The following is a 23,472-nucleotide window of genomic DNA, read 5'->3' as shown; positions in this document are numbered from 1 at the left end:
AGGTGCAACATTCACAGCTGACTGTGACATCGATGGGAAACCTTCACCTCACACACACCCCCAAAGGATTTACCATTTTTGTTTTTTTCTCCTGTTGAACAAAGATACCACCCTTGTAAAATGGAATTAAAGCAAGTTCGATTTCATGTAGTTTTACTTTTAGGAGCAAGAACCCATGTTCTTATGTCCACAGTAGAACTTTAGACCTTGTTCATGCAAGTAGCTGCTCATACTGGATTAATGTACACAACTAGTGTCACAAAAAATAATACACTATACCAGAAGTGGGCAATTCCTTTCACAGCAGGGGCCACAAAAATATGTTTGTTTGATCTAAGGGCCACATGATCAACATTCATGTCAGCGTATAGAATAAAGACCAATCTGAGCGTTAACACAGGACAGAACAAAGAGTTTTTATAGTAATTTTGTGTGTTTTGAATGTTTTTTTGTGTCATTCTGGGTATGTTTGTTGTTGTCTTGCCCGTTATGATTGCATTTTGTGCATTTCTGTTGCCCGTTTACTTATGTTCTCATTTTGGTCGTTTGTTGTTCGTACTGTGGGCTTCGGGAGTCTTTTTTTTTTTTTTTTTTTTTTTAGTTTGTTTTGTCTTTTTAGTGTACTTCTGCTGTCATTTTCCGTATTTTTTATTTTTACATTTATTTGATTCATTTTCTGTAATTTTATTGTTGTTTTAGTGTTATTTTGATTCATTTTGTGTACTACTGCTGTCATTTGTTCATTTTTGTAGTAGTTGTGTTTTTTTTTTGTTGTATTTTCTGTGTTTTTCTTGTCTTTTACTGCATTTTTCTGCAATGTTGTAATTCTTTGTATTTTTTTAATGTATTCTTGCTTTTGATTTTGGTGTATTTTTCTGTGATTTTGTGCATTTACTCTGGGGGCGGCATAAAATTAGACCGAGGGCCGATGTGGCCCCTGGGCCACCAGTTTGCCCATGTCTGTACAATGACCAATTGCACAATGCCTTTCTGTAAAAAAACAAAAAAACTTTTTTCTTCTTTACTGACCTGATTTTTATACCTTTTTTACACTATTTCGATCAGAAAATCCCCCCCCCCCCAAAAAAAACCACACTGATCTGCAGTTTTATTGTACAGCACAGAGCACAGCTTTGCCCAAATCTCCAAGCTGTGGTAGACGTTGAGCTGTGAAGTTTGTGAAAACCATTAAAAAGGAAAGTGTTTATGGCTGACTGCCTAGTTTCAATTCTTCAGTTTCTGAAAAATACACAACATTACAATTAAATAAGCAAAACAATGTCAAAAATACACAAAATGATGAAAAAAACCCCAGAAAAATGTAAATTTCAACAGCAAAAGACCACAAAACAACTGCAAAAATGCACAAAGAAAACAAAAATACACAAAAACACTTCTGACTGTTTGTGTGTGTGGTGTGTGTGTGTGTGTGTGTGATTCCGTGTCAGTTTCATTCCTGAGCCCCACATTCTGTAGCGTTTTATGTGCATATGTACGCATAACATCATAATAATATTTAAACTAACAACTGAAAAACCCTCGTTTCAAACATAAAGCTTGATAAAACTTAATTATATGATCAATAAATGATGAAAATGAAGGCCCTTGTTGCTATGGCAACTTGGAGGCCCATGCTGGAGAGCTACAATGAAGCTTTATTATAGCTCAGTTTTTTTGGCTCCTTCTGTCGTCCAAAAGCACAGAGAGCGGCTGCACGGCGTGACATTTGAATGCAAGACGCAAACATAATTAATGATCTAAGCTGATCAGAATCATTGTTTATTACACATGGAATACATCCAGGGGTGGACTTACACATGGAATACATCCAGGGCTGGACTGAGACAAAAATTCAGTCCTGACATTTTGTCTCTAGATCAGTCCACTACATTATCAGACACTATGTAGAAGCCGTTATTAAGTCAGTGATGCTCAATATGTGGCTCTTCATGTCTTAATTTTAATTATTATTTCTCTAAAAAAATCTTAAAAGCAGGATTCATTTTAATCCCTTTTTACCTATTTACATTTTAAAACTTCCTTTGTACCAGTTTTGCCTCTTTTCAAAACGTTCTGACACTTTTTTCAGACTTTAGCGACCCTTTGCAATAAAGACCCTTTTTTTCAATTTTTTGGTCATTTTTTGCAAGTTCTTTTTAACAATTTTATCCAGATTTAATCCTTTCTTTAATAATTTTTTTTGCCACTTTTCATCCAAATAAGGTAACTTTAGCCTAATAAATACCCCTTGTTTAATTTTTTCCCAACATTTTCATTTTCACTATTGTTTGACACATTTTGCTCATTAAAGCTACATACCACCTGGTTACTCTTTATTTGCCCATATTTTACTTTTTATTTTTTGGCCACTCTTGACTCCTTTTGGCCCATTTTAGTCACTCTACACTCTTTTCTTGACACATTTTTGCCACTTTTTGGACCATTTTTGTCCACCCGTTACCCTGTCCGCCCCCAAATCATTCGTAAAAAAAAAAAAAAAAAAAAGAAAACGTAGAGGACCGGACCCCACCCACTTCAGGTCGACGGCCCACCGGGACGATGCCCGCTATGCAGATGGTCAGTCCGTCCCTGAAAACATCTCAACTAAAAGAAAAACTGAAGATGACTAGTGAATGAAATCAGAAGGTGAAAGTGCCAGTAAGGAACTGGGATAATGTTTCACTGCATCTGCTGGCTTTTTATTACCAGCATCAGAGGAATCTCGTGGTGAATTGGGGGGAAATAAAATGAAGAATGATCAATGTCCTTAAAGAAACCACACAAGGGACCACAAAGGTGCTGTGAGGGATGGTTGGTTCACGTAGAACCATTACCTCTCTCCTTCCACCACAACCAGTGAATCAATGAAGGGAGATAATACCCAAGCCAAGGGAGGGGCTCCTAGTGGCTCATCTATGCAGATCTGATTATAAACCCCTAGTGAAAGTCCTGCATGTTTACAGTGCATCCACTAATAATAAACTGCTTCTGTTAATACGTAATTAATTAATGGTCAAAATGTCAGGCAATGACTGCTTCTTTAATTATTATCAACGCTCCCAAGTGGCAAAACCTAATTAAATAGAAGAGTCATTTTGTGCAACATGCCAACAATGTTTCACATATTAATCATCTAACTTGTATTCAATACGGATTAAAAAACACTTGGGCTGTGTTCAAAATGGCATACTAACGTACTACTCATACTAAGTCTGACGTCAAAATTATTATGTAGTGCGTTCACGTTGGTATGCAAAGATTGAGTATGTGAGAAATACCCGGATGCATACTATATCGGGACATACAGTATTTGAAGTATACACAGCGGTGGGCACACTAGTCATACTCAATCGCCCCATGATGCATTAAGAGGGGAACGTGAAATGGTCCTGGAACCAGCTTCAAGCTAAAAATCAAACATCCCTTTTATAAAACAAAAGCATCTCTTTTTCTCTTCCATTATTATACATATATATAATATATATTATTATTATACACTTTTGTAAATAGGGCTCTTGTTTTGAAATTAAACTTTGAAGTATACTTGAACGGTCATCATCCTAATCAGACTTACAGTATATAGTAGAAAGTATATACTCATTGAGTGTGTAGTACGTTAGTATGATGTGTCTGATTAACATTATACCCATGACGAGAAAGACTATTATTTCAAAACTAGCAGAAGAACTAAGACAGAAAAGGACATTTAATTTGTCATAAAGGGTCCACCTCCCCAGAGTTTGAATTATGAATTTAATTATTATTTTTAAGCAAAAACACACTATTTAATTCAGTGCAAAAGTTCCTCGCTTCAGTCTCCATCTGTCGTCACCATTTCCTGCTTATTGGGCGAGACAGGAGGTCAGGTGATCGGGTCAGACAATGAGCTACAGCAGGCTAATTAAATTAATAATTAAAATATGTTGCACATTATGCAATTAAACTTTAATAGATTTAAATTCAAATATCAAGAAATCAACATTTGTCTATTACCAAGAAGTGACATTAAGGATGAAATACTGCAGAGGAATAAAGCTCAGGGTGATTATTACATTTGGGACAGTGCAGGAAAAGCCAAAAAATCACAGATAAGAATAATAATATGTTTTTGCCAAAATTAGAGAAACCTGAGCAAGTTTATTGCATTTTAATGCACACTTTACATCAGTGGAGGCTTGAACTCACAATTTCTGGCACATAAGATGATGCTGTTCTATCTCACTGAGTTCATTAGTATAAGTCAAAGTGATACATGTGTTTACAATTTCTTTTAGCTTATTATAGGACTTACATAGCTGCAATGAATAACTATTTCACGATGGAACATCCTTCATGTCACTGAGCTAATTCGCACATGAAAAAGTCACGGGTAGATTCTTTAATTGACTAATCCAGTCACATGTGTGCTAGACAGCAACCGTTAGTGTTTAATGGGACAAGACAAAAATAAAAAATACACACAATGCACAATTTGTTTTAATAATGATGTTTTGGCTCCATAAGTGAAAAACTCAAAAATCAAAATGATATAAAAAATTCTATTTTTGAGATAATTTCTGATATTTTCCAAAAATCCTCTACAATAACTCGAAAATGTTGTCAATTTTTCTGATAAACTTTGAAAATGTATCTAACAATAATTTGCAACTTTATGTTTTCATCACTGTTTACAGTCATTTTGATGCACTGTAGGTTCAGTTTTTGATAAATCAAAAATCTGTGTGAATAATTTGTGTAGGTCAGTCTGGAGACGTGCTTTAGCAAGTTTGGTGATAATTGGTGAAAATTGTGTGAAGAGAGTTTTAGAAAAAATCTGAGTGAGTGATGAGTAGGTTTAAATATACAAACATTTCATCAGTTGTGGGGCTAACTTTGTTGGAAGTTGCAAATCTGTAGCCACATACAGCATGGTTGACTTATTGCTTAAACCGTTTCATGGGACTGGACCTTTGTGGAGAATGTGTTGATTATTCACGTATGAGAGAAGAAGAACGAGAAGAAGAAGAAGAAGAAGAAGAAGAAGAAAGAAGAAAAGAAAGAAGAAAGAAGAGAAGAGAAGAAGAAGAAGAAGAAGAAGAAGACGAAGAAGAAGAAGAAGAAGAAGAAGAAGAAGAAGAAGAAGAAGAAGAAGAAGAAGAGAAAGAAGAAGAAGAAAGAAGAAGAAAGAAGAAAGAAGAAGAAGAAGAAGAGAAGAAAGAAAGAAGAAGAAGAGAGAAGAAAGGAAAGAAGAAGAAGAAGAAGAACAGAAGACGAAGAAGAAGAAGAAGAAGAAGAGAAGAGAAGAAGAAGAAGAAGAAGAAGAAGCGAGTAAGAAGAAGAAAGGAAGAGAAGAAGAAGAGAAGAGAAGAAGGAAGAAGAAAGAAGAGAAAAGAAGAAGAGAAGAAGACAAAGAAGAAAAGAAGAAGAAAGAAGAAAGAGGAAGAAGAAGTAAGAAGAAGAAGAAGAATGAAGACAGCACAGAAGAAGAGAAGAAAGAAGAGAAGAAAGAAGAAGAAGAAGAAGAAGACAGAAGAAAGAAGAGAACGAAGAAAGAAGAAGAAGAAGAGGAGAAGAAGAAGAAAAGAAAACGAACAGAAGAAGAAGAAGAAGGCAGAAGAGCAGGAAAGAAGAAGAGAAGAAGAAGAAGAAGAAGAGAAAGAAAAGAAGAAGAAGAAGAAGAGGGAAAGGAAACGAAGGAGAAGAAAGAAGGAAGAGAGCAGAAGAAGACAGAAGAAAGAAGAAAGAGAAAGAAGAAGAAGAAGAAGAAGAAGAGAGTTGCCAATTTCCCTCTTTCTTCTCTCCACTGTTGGAGAAGTATGTTTTCCATCCAGGACATATTAAAGATTCATATTGTCCACCTGCCTGATCGTTCACCCATTCCTCCATCTGTCCACATGCTGTTCAGTCACGTTTCATTGACAGAGCATAAATCATTCCGAAGCAGATCAATCCAAACCAATCATTCAATGCTGTCTCACAGTGACACAAGCATTCCTGTAGTTTGAATCTGCTGTTATTGAGATGTTGTTTATTAGCTTGAACTTTTCCAAAAAAATGAAAATAAAAGATGTATTCAAACGAAAGACCGTCTATCCTGGATTTTTCAATTCATAATACATTGGTGGAACGTCCGGGTCAACAAAGCCTTCTCTGCTAGCCAACAGACTATTAGGTTGTTTACGTTTTTGAAACAGATTAATATGGTCTCAACTCCCAAAAGTCGTGGTCTTGGTGCATTTTGTTCTCTGGCAAGTCTTGGGCTGTGTTACAAACTCAATGAGTATATACTGTCTATTATATACTATAAGTATGGTTAGGAGGATTAGGATGATGAGCGTTTCCCAAGATGCATTTCTAACCTACAACAACAAAAACCTGAGGCTAAATATCTCTGTTGATTCTCCACCTTTAAAAGTTCTGAAAACATAATAAGCAAGAAGGTGATCAAGTAGAATATCAACATGTGGTCATTTGATCCATAAAACTCACAGAAACATTTCATGTCAACATTTTGGAGATTTTTGGAGACCCTCAATTATGCTACTGACAATGCTTCCGGTTAACTTCAAAACAAGAGCCCTATTTACAAAAGCATTAAAAAACAAATGGAAGAAAAAAAGAAATGTTTTTGTTTTGAAAAGAGAATGTTTGACTTTTAGCTTGAAGCTGGTCCCAAGACGATTTTACGTTCCACTCGCAATGCATCATGGGGCGGTTGAGTATGACGAGTGTGCCAACCGTGCGCATCGTATGCGATTTTGAACACAGCCTTAGCCTCGGACAGTGTGGCCTCGAGTACAACACCAGCTGTTATTAATACCTTAGCTTTATTTTATAACTAAATATTGATGGTCTCTGTCAGTGACGACAAAACGCTTGGGTGTTAAATGCATTGCTTGCCAGTAGCCATTAGTAAACAAGTTTTTGTAACACTTTACTTGACGTTTTAAACACAAGGTTGACAATACGCTGTCATTATCTGTCATTAGCATGAATAAGGTGTCATGAAAGCTGTCATTAAGTGTTGTTCGCTAAATTATGACATGTTTGGAGCTATGTTGGCATGTTATGGGTGGAGGGATCTCGTGGGGTTACGTAGGGTTAGGGTTCAGGTTAGGATTTGGGTAATGAAGGGTTAGAGGTTAGGGTAACAAAGAAATAGGGTTAGGGTAACGAACGACACTTAATGACAGCCTTTATGACACCTTATTCATGCTAATGACAGGTCTCATGTCATACTGAGGACAGTGTGTCAACCTTTATGTATAAAACTTCAAGTAAAGTGTTACCCAAGTTTCTGTCTAACTGATATTATTTCTGAGCATTAATTCAACAAATCATTGCCAGACAAAATGGTGTCCAGAGTTTTTTTTCAAATACCTGAAGCAGAAGTTGTTGGTATTTTCTGTGTTATTTTTTGCATTATTTGAACTGTAAGAAATCAATGACACCTCTGTGATTGTATAATTGAATCTGTATGACTAATACGATTTGGAGAATCCCATTTCAAAATCTGATGCCCCCACCCTCCCTCATTTAGGAGGAGGCTGAGTTAATGCAGCAAAGCCAAGCTGCTGGGGGGATGACGGGCTTTACCATTCTGCCTGAAATCAGGGGGGGTTTGGGGTGGTGCACACTGATTGTGGTGCACACCACGCCGGCAAACATGGCTGTCAACACCGAACAGTCAAAAGTCACTGATTTAGGCTGATCTGATGCCTCGGTGGAGCTTTCACTATTTAAAATGTCCATTTCCACACTGATGCCGTCTACAACCACATACCCTTTAGTCGCACATGTGCACTAGCGTTGGACCGTAGAGACCACCCTCTGTTCCATCCAGCCCCCCTGCTCCTCTCCTCCTCCTGCTCCACTAGGGACCAAGGGAGGGTTTTTAGCACTTCAGGCTGGCAATGGACAGCACCACAAAGACACAGTAATCCCTCGCATCGCACCGACACTTTTACAGAAAGCACAGCTGACAGGAAAGCTCAGCGTTCATAACGGCTCACTGGAGAAAGTGGGGAAAGCAAAGGAGAGAGAGAATAAAAGAAAAACTGTTGGATTATTCCTTTAAAAGAAAGGTTTTCAAACCGTTAACAACACAGATTTGATATCTTTAAGTGATAAAAACTCAACCAAGACAATGGAAGAAGACATGGATGAGGGACAGACCCAGAAAGGTAAGGAAGATGCTTCTGTTAGATGATGATTAACTGCTGTGATGTTCATATTGTGGTTTGGTCTAGTCTGGCTGTCAGCAATGTCTTGAGCTAATTCCTTTGTCCACTGAGTATCAACACCCCAGTGAACACTAGTGCATGTTTGTGGGAGCCGCTGCCTGGCAGTCAGAGGGGTGTGAACCGCTCCGGCGAGGGCTGGGACTCATGCCTTTGTTTGCTTGATGAGGCTTTTTCATGCTTGTCGTGACGACTACGAGGGGAAACCTGAGGAGCGATGAACCAGACTGAGCTCCTCCACTCATTAATCCATCGTCTCACAGGTTCTCCCATTGTGTCCAAATACCCACACGTTTATCTCGCAGGATCAGGTTTTTCCTTTTCTCCGATTCATCACAGGCTTGTGTTTGCTTTGTGCACAGAGGAATTGCTATTTACGCCTACAAGCACTGACGCCACTTTTTTTTTTTTTTTTTAGTCCCCTCTGCAATAATGATTCATGCATAATCCAAAGAGAAGTGCGCGAATGTGGTTTTTATTGCAAAAAAAAAAAGAATATCATGTGATGTCGCACTCAAAGAACGATGAGCTTCTTGTCTCTTTCTACATCCCTTACATTCAGCACGTCAGATTTCCTTCATGAGTCTATGTTGTGCTCCCTTCCCAGTCCCACCCCTAAAGCACACAACATTACACTATCACAGGCGCACACATAAGCTGAATTGTTTGCCAAAAACCCTTATAACTCTTTGAGACTACAGGAATAGTTCACACTGACAGAAAATATTAAAGACAATTACATTAAAGAGCTTCACTGTCAGAGGATGAGATGGAGGTATAATAGGAGAGAGATGTAAGGAAACATTAATAATGCACTGCTGAAAACATCACACATTGGATTGACAGCAGCAGTTGTGCACGTCACATTCCTGCACATTTCTGTCCACTGCTGAGGATGGCGGCCATGCAAGTTGTGCATGCGTATGATGACACTCATGAAAAACATCAACAAAAAAAAAAAAAAAAAATAGGGTTATTTCAATACATTTTCAGGACATCCCACTCACTTTGGTCTCAAGTGTTCCTTAATAATTCAACAGGCAAACTGTATATTTTTAATTTGATCGATTGAATACTTGTTGAGATATGAACAATTTAGTGATTTTCAGCTTCCAATATCTCAATAATTACACCACATAGGAAATTGAAATTTGGTAATACAACTCCACCTAGTCTCTCCAAATATACAAAATATCTGCTATACACTCAATATGGTGAACATGCCAGTTCCTTAAAATTAGCAAAAAGTTTATCGGGGTTTGGGGCTTCAACATGTTTGAGCCTTCAGTAAATATCTTAGCATATGCCTCAGCTCCCTGTAATGTGATCAGCTTTGAGCTATGAACATAGACTGTTCACATCATTAATGATTAGTCACATATATGCACTGGTTCTCAGGTGACAATCTCTTTAAATCCGAAAAAAATACTTTTTTTTTTACTATTTTCATGTGGGAATGTAAGAAATAACTGATCTGTGTTTTAATTCATAGTATAAAGACTATTCTTTCTTATGATTTAAAAAAAAATTTCTTTGGGGCTATTTGAGCTAACATATGCAAATATTGAGGGGATGGCATGTCCACCGTATAGGATGTATAGAAGAACTTCTTTGTATATTCTGAGAGAGTAGGTGGAGCTGTATTACTATACCAAATTTCAGTTTCCTATGTGGTGTAATTATTGAGATATTGGAAGCTGAAAATGGAAGAAAAATAAGGAAGCTCGAAAATCGACATATACCCCTCACTAAATTGGCCATATCTCAAAAAGCATTTATCTGATCAAACTACAAATTTAAAATGTATATTGAATAAAACAATTCTGATTTTTTGCTTGGGCCATTTCTGAAATGACATGGAATGATATACACATATATTCATATGTGAGGTAAGGCTCACTAAATCACACAAAAGACATTTTAACTCAGAATTGAGTGAATGTTAAAATTCTAATAGTTTTAAATAATTCACTCATCAACAAGATTATGCGCCCTAATCTTGTCAAATGATTAGCATGCAAGCTAAATCATCCCATCAATGGCTTTACATTGGCCCCATAGGCGATGTTGCAAAAAAAGTTTATTACCTTTAGTTCAGCTTTAACTGAATTTATTGAGCAACCACTACAATTACTTAAAAATCAAACAACAATGTTTTATTTATAACTTTATTGGATTTTCATCTGAGGTGTATTTAATGAAGTTTTCCATTAAACAAATGGAATTGTTTGTCTTGTTTATTGTGAATAATGATTCACATGGTTTGGCTCAGGGTTGATCAACTTGGGCTGTTATTGTAACACATAAACTGAAACACACCCACAAAGCCTCACCTGTTTGGGGCAGATAACACTTACCACACACAACCAATATTTGACCACATTCAATGGTTTGTTGACTGCTAATAAGCCCCAATTCTACAGTCTTTACTTTTTTCTTTCTTTCTCATGACTAAATTGAAAATATGTTGTTATATAATGATTAAACCCATAGAGGCAATCCAAAAATAACATCTTTGTCATAATAGTGAAATCTCTTTAGTTTAATCCAGGACTGCTGATAGACAAACAAACAACATGTGGATTATTTGCACAGATCTGTGTCAAATCCGTATCTTTAAACACCAATTTGCACATGTCACGAGGCTCCGCTAAGTTTACGTTTAGTCGCTGATCAAGTCCGACAGGATGTGAGGTGGATTTGTTCGAGTCAGTTGGAGGGCTTTAGCTTCCTAACTTAGTGAGCATCTTTACAAATAATTGTTTTGGCAGCTAATCTGCTGGTTATGGAAGGCTGCACATGATGAAAACGACAGCTCTGATGAGGCAAGATGAGCATTAAAGTCACACTGTCAAGTTCTGTTGTGTATCATTAAAGGTTTGCTGCCTTTCTTTACTGTAAAAGTGTGTAATAATCGCTGGATGGAAACAAAAAGAGAAGAATAAACAATGGAGAGTGAACATAGGCGAAGTTTGAGACTCCTGCCAGGCGGGACCCAGCAGTTCATGTACGGTACTACAGCAAAAATGAAGCAGAAAGCTGATTTTTGAGACTTTAGGTTGGTTCTTCTTCTGTTGTGCAATTCTTTTTCACAATGTAAATGGTGAAGCAACACTGCGCCCAGCAGTTCATGTATGGTACTGCAGCAATAATGAAACCGGCCTGATTTCATCATGAATTTACAACATTAAATGATGATAATTTTTCAACATTATCAATACTAATGATTGCATTATTGAATATGTTACACACATTGTGTTTGGCGAAAATCTCGAGACGGTCTATATATTTGATTCAACTTTTTTTCTTTTGCCCAGTGTCACTTCTTCACCATTTATATTGTGAAGAAGAATTGTGTAACAGAAGAACCAACCTAAAGTCACAAAAGTTTGGGACCATTTCAGTGAAAATGTATACAACACACCTGAGGTAGAACCAATATATGAGTTATGAAACTAACAGTAATATATTCAAATCAAAGCAGCAGAAAAGTATTTTATGAAAAAAAAAACAAAAAAAAAAAACATGGTTTCAAGGAAGACAATGGTCACATGACAAACTGGCATTTTTAAAAGAACAACAAATTAATTCATTCACATAAAGTCAGTTCTCAAAGTACCCCTTTTCTCCTATTTCTGAATCCAAATACCCCGTGTCCGACTCCAACTACACCATTTTGCTCAGAATTCTATTTAACAACAACTATTGAATATAATAATGGAATGAATGATAAAACACAGTTTTTAAATAATCTGATTTTGTAAATAAGTGAATGAAACAATATTTAGTGCCTCCTGAATACATTTACTTCTATAGTTTTTAGCATTTCCGGTCACCTCCCACCTGATGTGGGACCAAGACTGAAACTTGTAATTTCAGTTTATGTTCTAATAAATTATTGAATTGATTATCATTTTTAACAAAAAATAGACATTACAAAACTCTATAATTTTAATGTTTTTATTTGTTTACTTCCCCATTCTCTCTCTGTCTGAAGTGCCATCTGTAGTGCCATCGCATACCCCTAGTGGTACATGTACCCCCATTTGAGAAACACTGATGTACCGAAAATAAAAAATAAAAAAAAACTGCGTATCAGAATAAGGTGCGATGAAAAGAACTGTGATGAGACTTTACAATTCACCCCCCCCCCCCTGTGCATTTTCCATCTTTGAGTAGATACTTTTACTTGACCTATGGATACATCCTGACTGAAACGCATATATAACATGAGTTCTTCCGCTTCCGTCCAAAGTGCAAGTGTCACTGAGTGCACTCACTGCAAGCTAATGCCCTTCTGTCTGCAAATCTGAGATTATGAGTCAGATACACCAGGTGGGCACTTCTCACTTCAGCTACGAGCCAAGTGTAGGAGTGTGCGTCAGCAGCAAGAGACACAAACCAAAGGCCTGGCGAGCAGATTTCCACCAAAAAAAAAACAATGATTCTGACATGTTTGTGGTCTTAAGCAAAAGTTCTGAAAGAAGATAACATATGATGTGCTTCACTGTCAGTGAACAAACGAAACAAGGAGATCTTTCGCACTGAATGGAAAACCGCACACCTGCTTGCACTATGTGAGCCAGGAATTAACTCTACAAGGTACTGCTAGTCCATCTGTTGATCAGGATACTATGCTGGCTGCTGGTTATCTTTGTGCACAAGTACGCCAAATAACATGATCTATGTCCTGCAAACATTAGGACACCTTGTTGTGGATTCAGGCTTCATTACCTTTAATTCATCCAAAACAGCTATGATTTATTTTAAACTGGATATATCGTCTAAATTAGAGATGTACGATATTAGCTTTTTGCTTATATCCAATTACAGATCCCGATATATACAAAGACCAACCTAATTTTATGTCATATTATTTATAACTCCATGGAAATAACAGATTAAGGCTAATTTTATTGTGATGCCTCACTGAATGTATTTCACAAATAAACATTATCGATGAAAAATAAAGAAAACAAATTGAGTTTATTCATTTATTTGGAAAAATTGAAAAACTAAATAGAAGAAAACAAATAAAGAAATTACAACAGGAATTGCTATAAAAAAAGAAGTCAACTTCAATGTAATAGACGTGATTCGTTCGACAATGGTTATAAAGAGGCCTATGCCCACCCCCATTTTTCACCATTAACAATTGCGAAATTCAATAAAAAACACTAAATGGACAATACAAATAAATACTCCATTTTGGCTATTAAGAAAAACAGATTTAAAAAAAACAAAAAAATGAACATGCTCCATTAACATCTGTGAAATTTCCATTCTTCTTCCACATTTATGTGTCTTTCAAATATATATCTTTTGTAATTTTTATTAAAATTGCATTTTAATTATACTTTGTTTTATCGTTTTGTCAAGACCATTCCATAAAACTTTAGTTATGAAGAAAATTAACATTTGTTATTATAATGTTGTCTCAAACAACAGCATAATATCGCCTTTTCAATATCAGTGGAAAAGCCAATAATGATGTCAACCAATATTAAGTTTTACGGCTAATGATCGATAATATAGCCCATATCTAATCTTAATCCATTTTAAAACCTAAAAGTTTTATTTACTATTTCATTCCTTTGAACAAAATTTCAGTTTCCCTGAATAAACCTTTGGAGTGGTGAGAAAAATGATAATCTAATAATCTGCATTTTATTATTATATGTCAATTCCTAAATTTCCAAAGACACTTTTTTTTTTTTTTTTACATTTACAATTGTACGGTAATACAAACCAGCCAAGTCCTCCTTGTTTGGATTTTTCAATTAAAATATATGACGTCACAGGTGCTTCACAGGTGCTATGGGCTCAGAAGAGAAGTCAAATAATCCAGTCTCTGATTTATGTTAAATGAAAGATCAATAATCCTCAATTAATGAAAAATCAAACCAAAAATTGTTCAAATTTGAAAATTGTTTTCTAATTAAATCAAGACTGTACCAATCTGAAGAGAAATTGAGAAATAGTGCTGATTAACCACCGTTAAACTGAATTTATGAATGTTATTAGCTCTGAATATTTGGACAGCTGGTTTTTTAGATCCTGAAACTTGACGATTGACGAACGACCAACACCGATGTGATGATAACGGATTGACTTTCAGTTTGTGTTGTTCAGTTCAAGCCATATTGTTCCATCTCCCCTTCTCTTTTCCTATTGTTTTGAAATCAAGACAGTTCCACCAATTGTTCTGCTGATGGGCGCTCTGGGAACCTCTGCATAGCTTTGTTCAGATCCAATCAAAACATTATGTAGACATTAGCTGGTTCTGACGTCATCAAAGGGCTGGAGTAATGTGAACTTATGGGTGACGGTAAAACTAATTTTCCCTTCAGAAAGAAACCAACGTTCTGGAATGAACCAACACATGCTCAGGAGGGAAAAAAATGGGCTCCTATCAGAAACAATGGATCCAACTCAATCCATCAATATGTATCAAAAAATTCTGAATCTGAACATTTCATTTTTTAAACTGAACTTTTACATTGTTAGACATTTAAATCATGATGATTAACATAAATTTAAAGGCACTCGTGAACCCGTTTTAAAACAGTGTTTTTCAACCTTTGGGTCATGCGCCCATGTGGGCTCCCTGGAAATCAAATTGGGTCACCTGAAATGTTTAGAAATTTAAAAAAAACTGATTAAAAAATACATATTTTGAAGATATTTTAATTATTATTCTTTCTCGAACACTACATACAATCTTAACTGTATTCTATACTGTCACTTTCTCAAATATAAATCTAGTAATCCTGGCTATTCTGTTTACGTAATATAACAAACATGATCAAAAACTAATTCTAGAAGGAAAAAAATGTTCTTTGGGGGTCACCAGAAAATTTGTGATATCAAAGTGGGGTCACGGCCCACTATAAGTTGAGAACCACTGCGTTAAGATCTTGAAAATCATCCTGATTATTACGTTTAAATCAAGCATTTAAAAAGTAAAATAAGCAAAAAGTTATCAGGAGAAATATTTTTCTTTTACAAATGCAGGGGTGTCAAATTAATCTTAGTTCAGGGCCAAATACGAGTTTAGGTGGGGGGGGAAAAATAAAACATTTAACGTCATTGTGCCCTAGTTTTCAATATCATAACCAATTTGTGTGTTATTTAGAGTAATTGTTGGTGAGAACGTGCAAGATTTATGGCAAAATTGAGAGTTCTTTCCACAATTTTCAGTTAAAAATGACTGCATTCATGTGATAAAAACAAAGGAAAAATGCAAGCCTCTAAAAATATTGTTGAATTTCATTAAATTGGTGAATATGAGATATCTACAACTGGATTATTTGGTATTTACACGCTCATTTATGTTTTCCTTTTTTACTTTCTCCTGGGGGCTGAATTGGATGCTCAAAAGCATGTGTCAAACTCAAGGCCCGGGGGCCAAATCCGGCCCTTTAGAGCATCCAGTTTGGCCTGCTCGAGAAAGTAAAAATGACAAGAGAAAACATGAGTCGTTGTGTAAATGACCAAATATTTCAGTTGTACATATAATCTCACTCCCTCCAAATACATAATTTCAATGAAACTCCACAATATTTGCAGGTATCACAGTTCCCCACGCTTATGTCACATGATTGCACATGATGTCAAACAACTCTCAGTTTTCCCAAAATCTGTCAATTTTCCTCAATTTATACAAAATTTCATCAATATTAAATATAAAAAATTGGTACACAATCACGACATACATTTTTATTACAATTGTGAAGAAAATTATTATGTGCTTGGTTAAAAATACAGTCAATAAAAGTCACAGCCATTGTCCCATTAGTGGAATTGTGGCATTCAGGGTTCGGGTCAATTACATTTTTCAGTTTACAATTTTGTCTTCAAATACCAATGTTCAATTACAATTCAATTATGATTACAGTGACCAGCATTTTTTTTCCAATTACAATTACAATTTCACGCATTTTTTTTATCCTCAGAAAGTCAATTCCAGTTACGTTCTCGATTACTAAAGTTCAATTACAATAAATCACAATTAATGAGGCTGAAATAAATAACATAACGAAAGAAAACTTTCCTCTTGTGTTAGCATCTCTTACAGGTCCTAAATCAGTTGTGAAATACACTAAAAACCAATATCTATCATCTAGTTTATTTCCTATCTATTGGTTACTTTGTTAGGTTCATAATCAATAAAAATATAGATTTTTTATATTTTTGGTGTGGGCATTTGAGCATTTTTATGTCAGTATACCCACTGATTTAAATTTTTTTGAATAGTAAAATGTGGTAAAGCTTGATATGAAACATATTTTCATAATTGGTAACTATATATGTATAGAACTGTAGAACTGTCACATGGTTCCCAGTTCTGTGGTAAATTATAATTTTTATAGAATTTTTCTGGCAATTACAATTACAAAGTCAATTATCTAAGCTCAATTACGATTATGACAGCAGCAGAATTTTTAAATTACAATTACAATTATATTTACACCATAACTGTAATTAATTATCAATTATGCAATGACAATTGCAATTGACCCCCAACCCTGGTGCCACTGGAATGTAGTAGTAGTACTGGCCAAACTCAACAAACACAGCCTTCATCAGGCTCCTCCATCTCTGGGTGAAGAAGAAAGAGAGGAAACCAGAGGTGGAGCTTCTACGACCTGGCCCTGAAACGTTCTCCCCTATCCCTGAGGGGCTTCTCTGTGGAACGCGTCTCATTCACTATTGTCCCAGTGAATTTGTTGACATACAGTAAGTGGGTCACTGCTCTCAAGTACCCAGTCTATTCTCAGATTTTGCACTGCGGTTGACATGGTAACCATACTGGTTGATTAAACATGTGCAGCAGAGATGAGGGAGGGGGGGGCATGCCTGAGCTGAGAAAAAACCCTGCTCACTACAGGAGGGGGTGGGGGGTGGGGGGGCATTAAAAAGAACAAGGAAAGCAACGAGACATGTATATACACCCATTACCCCAGACTGACACAGACATCCCCTCCCCCACTAAGAGTAGCTCCCTCTGCACAGGCTCCCCGCCACCCCCACCTCAATTCTACACTATAGAAAACTAACTACTACCTAATAATGCATGGGAAGAATTACCTCTACCTCAGCAGCGTTGAACTATAAGTTCAGTTCAAGGGCCAAATATGGACCAGGCTTATCTCAACTGAGCCAGACCAGAAAAATACACGATTCTAAAAAAAAAAAAAAAAAAAAAAATGTGGAAATTCAACATTTTTGTACGTGTCAGTGTTTCTATATTCATTACTTATTGCTCCGAAAAGGTGTCTAATGTTCAGTTTTTACCAAATTATTGTTTTTTTTAGTTTTTTTTTTTTTTTTGTTGAGCCAAATTGGATTATTTTGAGAGCAAAAAAATAAATCTACTCAGGTCAGAGATGTGTTCATTTGCACTACATGATAAGTTTTCTTTGCAAGTACAATTGATTAGAAAGTATGTGTCAAACTCAAGGCCCGGGGGCCAAATCTGTCCCTTTAGGCCATCCAATTTGGCCAACAGGAGAAACTAAAAAAAATAAATAAATAACATGAATTATTGTGTAAATTACCAAATAATTCATTTGTAGATATCTCAGCCCTTCTTTCAAACTCTAGAATATTTGCAGGGTTGCAATTTTCCCACGCTTTTAGCATGTGACTGCAGCTGTTTCAAATCTCAAGTTGTTCAAAAGACTCAATTTTCCAGAAAGTATTTCTCATAATTTAAAAATTAGTCACAGAATCAATGGAATTTAAAAGAGAAAATCCTGCAGGGACTGATGTCTGTCACTTATTGCCTGATATTGTCGGTGCTTTACACACTTTATGTATGATTTATATGTTGATACATATATATTTATACGTGGGTAAATTATTGTTATCATTATCAAACTACAGAAATGGGTTTTGACGATGGGTTATTCCTAGTGGTGCTACTATAAAGATTAAAATGTCACAACAGTTTTATTTCTTGGAACTGATTAAATCAATGGTAAGTAAATGGTAAGTGATGTCTCTACTATCTATCGATTCCTTTAAAAAAAAGACTATTACCATTATTATTAAATATAGTAATGGTTAAAGCACAATGCAGATGAATCATGGAGGCTTAAAAACAAAAGTAAACTTTTTTTATTATTATTAATAACTTTAATTTTCTTCACTTTTTTTGCTGTAACAAAATCACAAATTAAACAAATTAAATTAAATATTTTTTCCAATGTGCTGTTATAGTTTACACAATGCCACAATTAGATCCAGCAAGACAGAAGACAGGTCTGAAATTGAAATCTGAATATGATTGTAGACAAATGCATGTGTACGCACATTAAATCTCCTTCATCTCTGAAGAGAAAGTTGAGCTGAGTGAGAAAATGTGTGCGTCACATTTGCCTGTCGGACATGACATTGACAGATGGAGGAGTGGAGGAGGTGGGCGGAGCTCGGGGTGAGTGTGCGACATTGTTTCTCTTTGTGTTTGGGAGAAGCTGTCTGCTGATTGGTCGAGCACATTGTTTTGGGGGTCATGTTAGTTTTGCTCATTCCCCCGCCCCACCCACCCCCCTTTTTTTTTTTTTTTCTTTTAACACAGGCTTTTGTTCTGTGGACTAGATGAAATATTTAACGCCACCGTCTCCCAAAAATGTGTCTTTTTGATGGACGTTGAAGAAAGTAATACCAGTGATTTATTTATTTATTTATTTATTTTTCCAAGCCAAAAAAAGGAATAATAAATACAAAAAAGACAGGAGAAGGAAAGAAAGAAAAAAAGAAAAAGAAAGAAAAAAGAGAGAAAAAAATTATTATTATTTTTTTAATTTTATTCTTTAATATATCAACAACAACAACAACAACAACAACAACAAAATGTGGGGGGAAATAGAAGAGTGAAAAAAGGGGAAAAATAAATACAAAAGGAGAGGAGAAGAAAAAAAAGAAAAAAATGGGGGGGTGGGGAGTAATACTATGGTGAATTTTTCTTTTCTTTTCTTTTTATACCAATAAAAAAAGAAAGAGGGAAAAAAATTGAAATAAAGAAAGAGAAAAATGGGGGAAAATAAATAAAAAATGGGAAGAGAAGGGAAAAAAGTAATACGATATAGTGACATTTGTATTTATTCCAAAAAAAAGAAAGAAAGAGGGGGAAAATGAGACAAAAGAAAGAGAAAAAAGGAGATAAATACATTTAAAACGGGGGGTGGGGGAGGGGAGAAAGGAAAAAAGAAGAACTTAGTAATACTAGCTACTTTTTTATGTCAAAAATGGAAAGAAAGGTGGTAAAAATGAGAGAAAAAAGGAAAGGGGGGAAAATAAATACGAAAAAAGAGGAGGAGGAAAAAAAAAGAAAAAGAAGGGAAAAAGGGGAAAAAAGTATTAGTAATTTTTTCATTACATTTTTTTATATGCCAAAAAAAGTAAATAGAAGGGGGAAAAATAAAAAAGGGAGGAGAATGGGAAAAAATAAGTAAAAAGAAAAATAAGGAAAAAAGGGGGGCAGGGGGAACAATAGTGACTACAAATACAAATTTCACAATAAAATTTCGATTATGACCTACACATCCTCATTGTTGCTGCTGTTTCTTCCATAATCCCAACTCAACGGTACATCATTAAAAAAGCTGGACCTAAAGTCCTTATCAAGCAGATGGTCCTTTATTTTTGGAGGGGGGTAAGCAGAAACTATGAAATATGAATGTGTAGCGCTGCTGCACTGAGCTATTCCTTAATAATAAATCAAGCTCAGACAGTCAGCGTACACCACCAACCTTATTTTATCATCTTTCACCAGCTCAGGCAGGCAGTCTTTGAGGATCAATGAAAAGTTATGAAGAGAGAGCAACACCACGAGAGGAAAAGTGAGTTTAATGGAGCGATGGTGACACTTTATATCTAGAATAAAAACAAAGCCCCGGGATCATGAAACACAAGCAGAGAGAGAGTCGGACAAAGAACAGACGAGAAAAGAAAAAAGCGAGAGAGGAAGAAATAAAAAAATATTAAAAAAATGGTGTGATTTATGATGTCATCATAACTGTCCAGTGCATTTAAGGTCCTCCTTTTGAAAAATTCAAGGGTTGATTATGAATTTAAGTAAAACTGTTGTTGATTCATTCAGCGATGCTCCCATCCTAACCTGTAACTTTCATCTGTTTCCATGGAAACAACACATCCTCTCGGTCGAGGCACGTAGACAAGATTATTTTGCCTTCACTCGCACAAACTGTTATCATGCAAACCAGTCTCCACTTCTCCTGTTTGGCTCTGACTGTGAGAAACAGCGACGATTCCTCATCAGAAGTGATTCTAAACTGGAGAAAATTCTATGGAGCCATTATGGGGCGCCGATTGTAAAGTTGCTCATGCTAAAATAAACGGCAACTTTTTGCAAACATTTAGCAACAAACCATTACTTTTGAAATATAATGTCACTGTTCAATCTAAATGTTAAATGTGAAATCTAAATATTAAATCTAAATCTAAATGTTAAATCTAAATGTTAAATGTGAACTGTAAAAGATAAATCTAAATGTTAAATCTAAATGTTAAATGTGAAATGATAAAGATAAATCGAAATGTAAAACTAAATGTTAAATCGAAATGTTAAATCTAAATCTAAAAGGTAAATATTAAATCTAAATCTAAAATCTAAATCTTAAATCTCAATGTTAAATCGAAATGTTAAATCTAAATCTAAAAGGTAAATATTAAATCTAAATCTAAAATCTAAATCTTAAATCTCAATGTTAAATCTAAATCTAAATCTTAAATCTAATTGTTAAATCTAAATGTCAAATCTCAATGTGAAATGTTAAATTTAAATTCTGAATTTAAATCTAAATGTTAAATCTAAATGCTAAATGGTGAATCTAAATTTAAATGTCAAATCTAAATCTTGAATGTTAAATCTAAATGTCACAGGTGAAACTAAATATTTAGCTAATATGCAAATCCACTGGAAGTACCACAAATGATGCAAACTTGTTGGTTAGGTTAAACATTTAGATTTAGATTTAATATTTTACATTCTGATTTAGATTTAACATTGACATTATATTTTAAGGAGAAAAAAAAAATCACAAATTTCACAAATGTTGCTGTCAATATGGTCAAAAGTAACAAATAATTTCACATAAATTTTTTAAATGTGGTTTGTTGCTGTTTATTTTAGCATGCCCACTTTATAATCGACGCCCCTACGCGATAGGATTTAGACTGTAGCTGATTTTAATGTCCTGTAAATAATGCAGTTGTAAATAGATGTTGCTTGAGCACATTACATCAATCATTAAGTTACAGCCTGCCTTCACTCGTGTTAAGTGGTGGTTTCCATGAGCACGGGAAAGATGTACGTGTGATCACCTCAGGGGATGATGGTGAATAAGTAAAAATCAGTTAAAAAAACTCGCTGGTTATATTCAGTAATCGTCTCCAATTTTCAAGAACTTTCCAAGCGTTTTCCATGGGGATCGGTTTCAGTGAGTGTCAGGAGTGATCAGTGTCTCTCTGGCTTCAACAGACACACTGACCTGAAGCATTAAGTAGAGGAACGTGACGGTTCTCTCGCTTGTCTGCTCTGAAAACACCATTGAATCAATGAATCTCTCCCTGCCTGCTTCCTTTAAGCACGAGGCCGCTATAAGATAACGACTCTGAGGGTCGGAGTGTTGACAGAATCACTCTCTCTCCCTGGAGGAATTCCAAACACCAACAAAAGGAGGTGCATTCTGGGAAAGTTTGTTTGAACAACAGGCCATTTAATTAAAAAAATGTAAAAAAAAAAAACCAGTGGAATAATAAAAGGGTTTTAGTTTTTCTGAATTGTTACAGTTACTATTATTGAAACTGTTCATGCTGATGAGGACCAGTATGAAGCCTGTGGTCAAAACTCTCCTCCAGTAAATCTTTATGCTGACATGGAGCATTTTTCTCAGCGCCTCAGCACGACCCCTTCACTGAAAACTGTTCATTAGCCTAACTCCAACTAAAGCTAATATTTGAACTACAGCACAAGCCGTAATGTTCAGCCTTCACTCTCAATCCCATGGGTCGAGACATGGGACTTTTGTGTGTGGAGTTTGCATGTTCTCTTCTTTCTGCTTCTTTCGTCCTGCCAATGTCTGAAAACATGTGTGGGTAATGATAATGGTATTTGACGTTTGGCTATCCTGTGCACAGTGCCCAATATGAGCTTTACAGAAAATGAATGAATGAATGAATTAACACTGCAGACCAACAGGATCTAATTTACCTGTCTCTAAATAAACTATGGGAGCTGAACAAACACATTTTACATTTGAAGACATTGGCTGTGTTTAAAATGTCGTACTAATGTACTACTCATACTAAGTCAGACGTCAAAATTAGGAGGTATAGTGTGTTCACATTAGACAGTAAGGAAAGCTGAGTATGTATACTGTAGTGGTACATTATGCACAGTGGGCACACTAGTCATACTCAAGCGCCCGTAAAATCGTCCTGTACCGGCTTCAAACACTCTTGTTTTGAATTTAACCAGAAGTTTTGTCAGTATCACAATGAAAATCACAGAAATATCGGCAAGAAATGTGTTTTCCGTGAGTTTTATTGATCAAATGATCGCATGTTGATATTCTACATGGTCACTTTCTCACTTAAAATAAAATGTTTCCAGAACTTTCAAAGGTGGAGAATCAACGTAGATATTTAGCCTCAGTGTGCTTCAGGTTTTTGTCGTTGTAGGTTCGAAATTCATCTTGGGAGACTTGGAAGTATACTTCAGTGGGAACGGTCACCATCCTAATCCTTATAGTATATAGTAGACAGTATATTTATTTATTTATTTATTTATTTATTTATTTATTCATTCAGTTTATTTCCGACATGGTTGCATTCACAGAAGTTTTGTTATTCCTTTTTTTTTTTTTTTTTTTTTTTGTACATGCCGAAAAAGGAGACGAGAGAAGCAGTTTGCTTATCCAAGTCCCTCATATACTCATTGAGTTTGTAGTGCACACAGCCATTCTTTTTATTTCACTGTTTTTCAATCATTGGGCATAAAACACAATCTTACTGATACTCTCTGCATGACGAAGTATTGATTAACAAAAACTAGCCACAGGTTAAATCTGCTGGAGGCCATATTTTTTTATCAGACATTAGGAGTGTGTATTGCATGGCATCTGGCGATACGATTCGTACCCCGATACATAGGCAACAATACGATACGATACAATATATCCCGATATTAAAGTATCAAGCAATTATTGCGATTTTTTTTTCATAC

The 23,472-nt window shown here is 35.5% G+C and overlaps 1 protein-coding gene across 1 annotated transcript in view; it reads left to right on the top strand.

Annotated features, from left to right (window-relative positions):
• The first annotated feature begins 7,636 nt into the window (after positions 1-7,636).
• The window catches only part of gpm6aa (glycoprotein M6Aa), a 29,301-nt gene continuing 13,465 nt past the window's right edge, over positions 7,637-23,472 (top strand). The window contains exon 1 of the mRNA XM_028459554.1: positions 7,637-8,162. Coding sequence (XP_028315355.1) covers positions 8,126-8,162 — 37 coding nt within the window. The 5' untranslated portion in view covers positions 7,637-8,125. The remainder of the gene's footprint in view (positions 8,163-23,472) is intronic.

Source organism: Gouania willdenowi, chromosome 10 (genome assembly GCF_900634775.1).
Source record: "Gouania willdenowi chromosome 10, fGouWil2.1, whole genome shotgun sequence".
Taxonomy (NCBI): domain Eukaryota; kingdom Metazoa; phylum Chordata; class Actinopteri; order Blenniiformes; family Gobiesocidae; genus Gouania; species Gouania willdenowi.
Note: the sequence above shows the minus strand (reverse complement) of the source record. Positions and strands in the feature narration are given on the sequence as shown.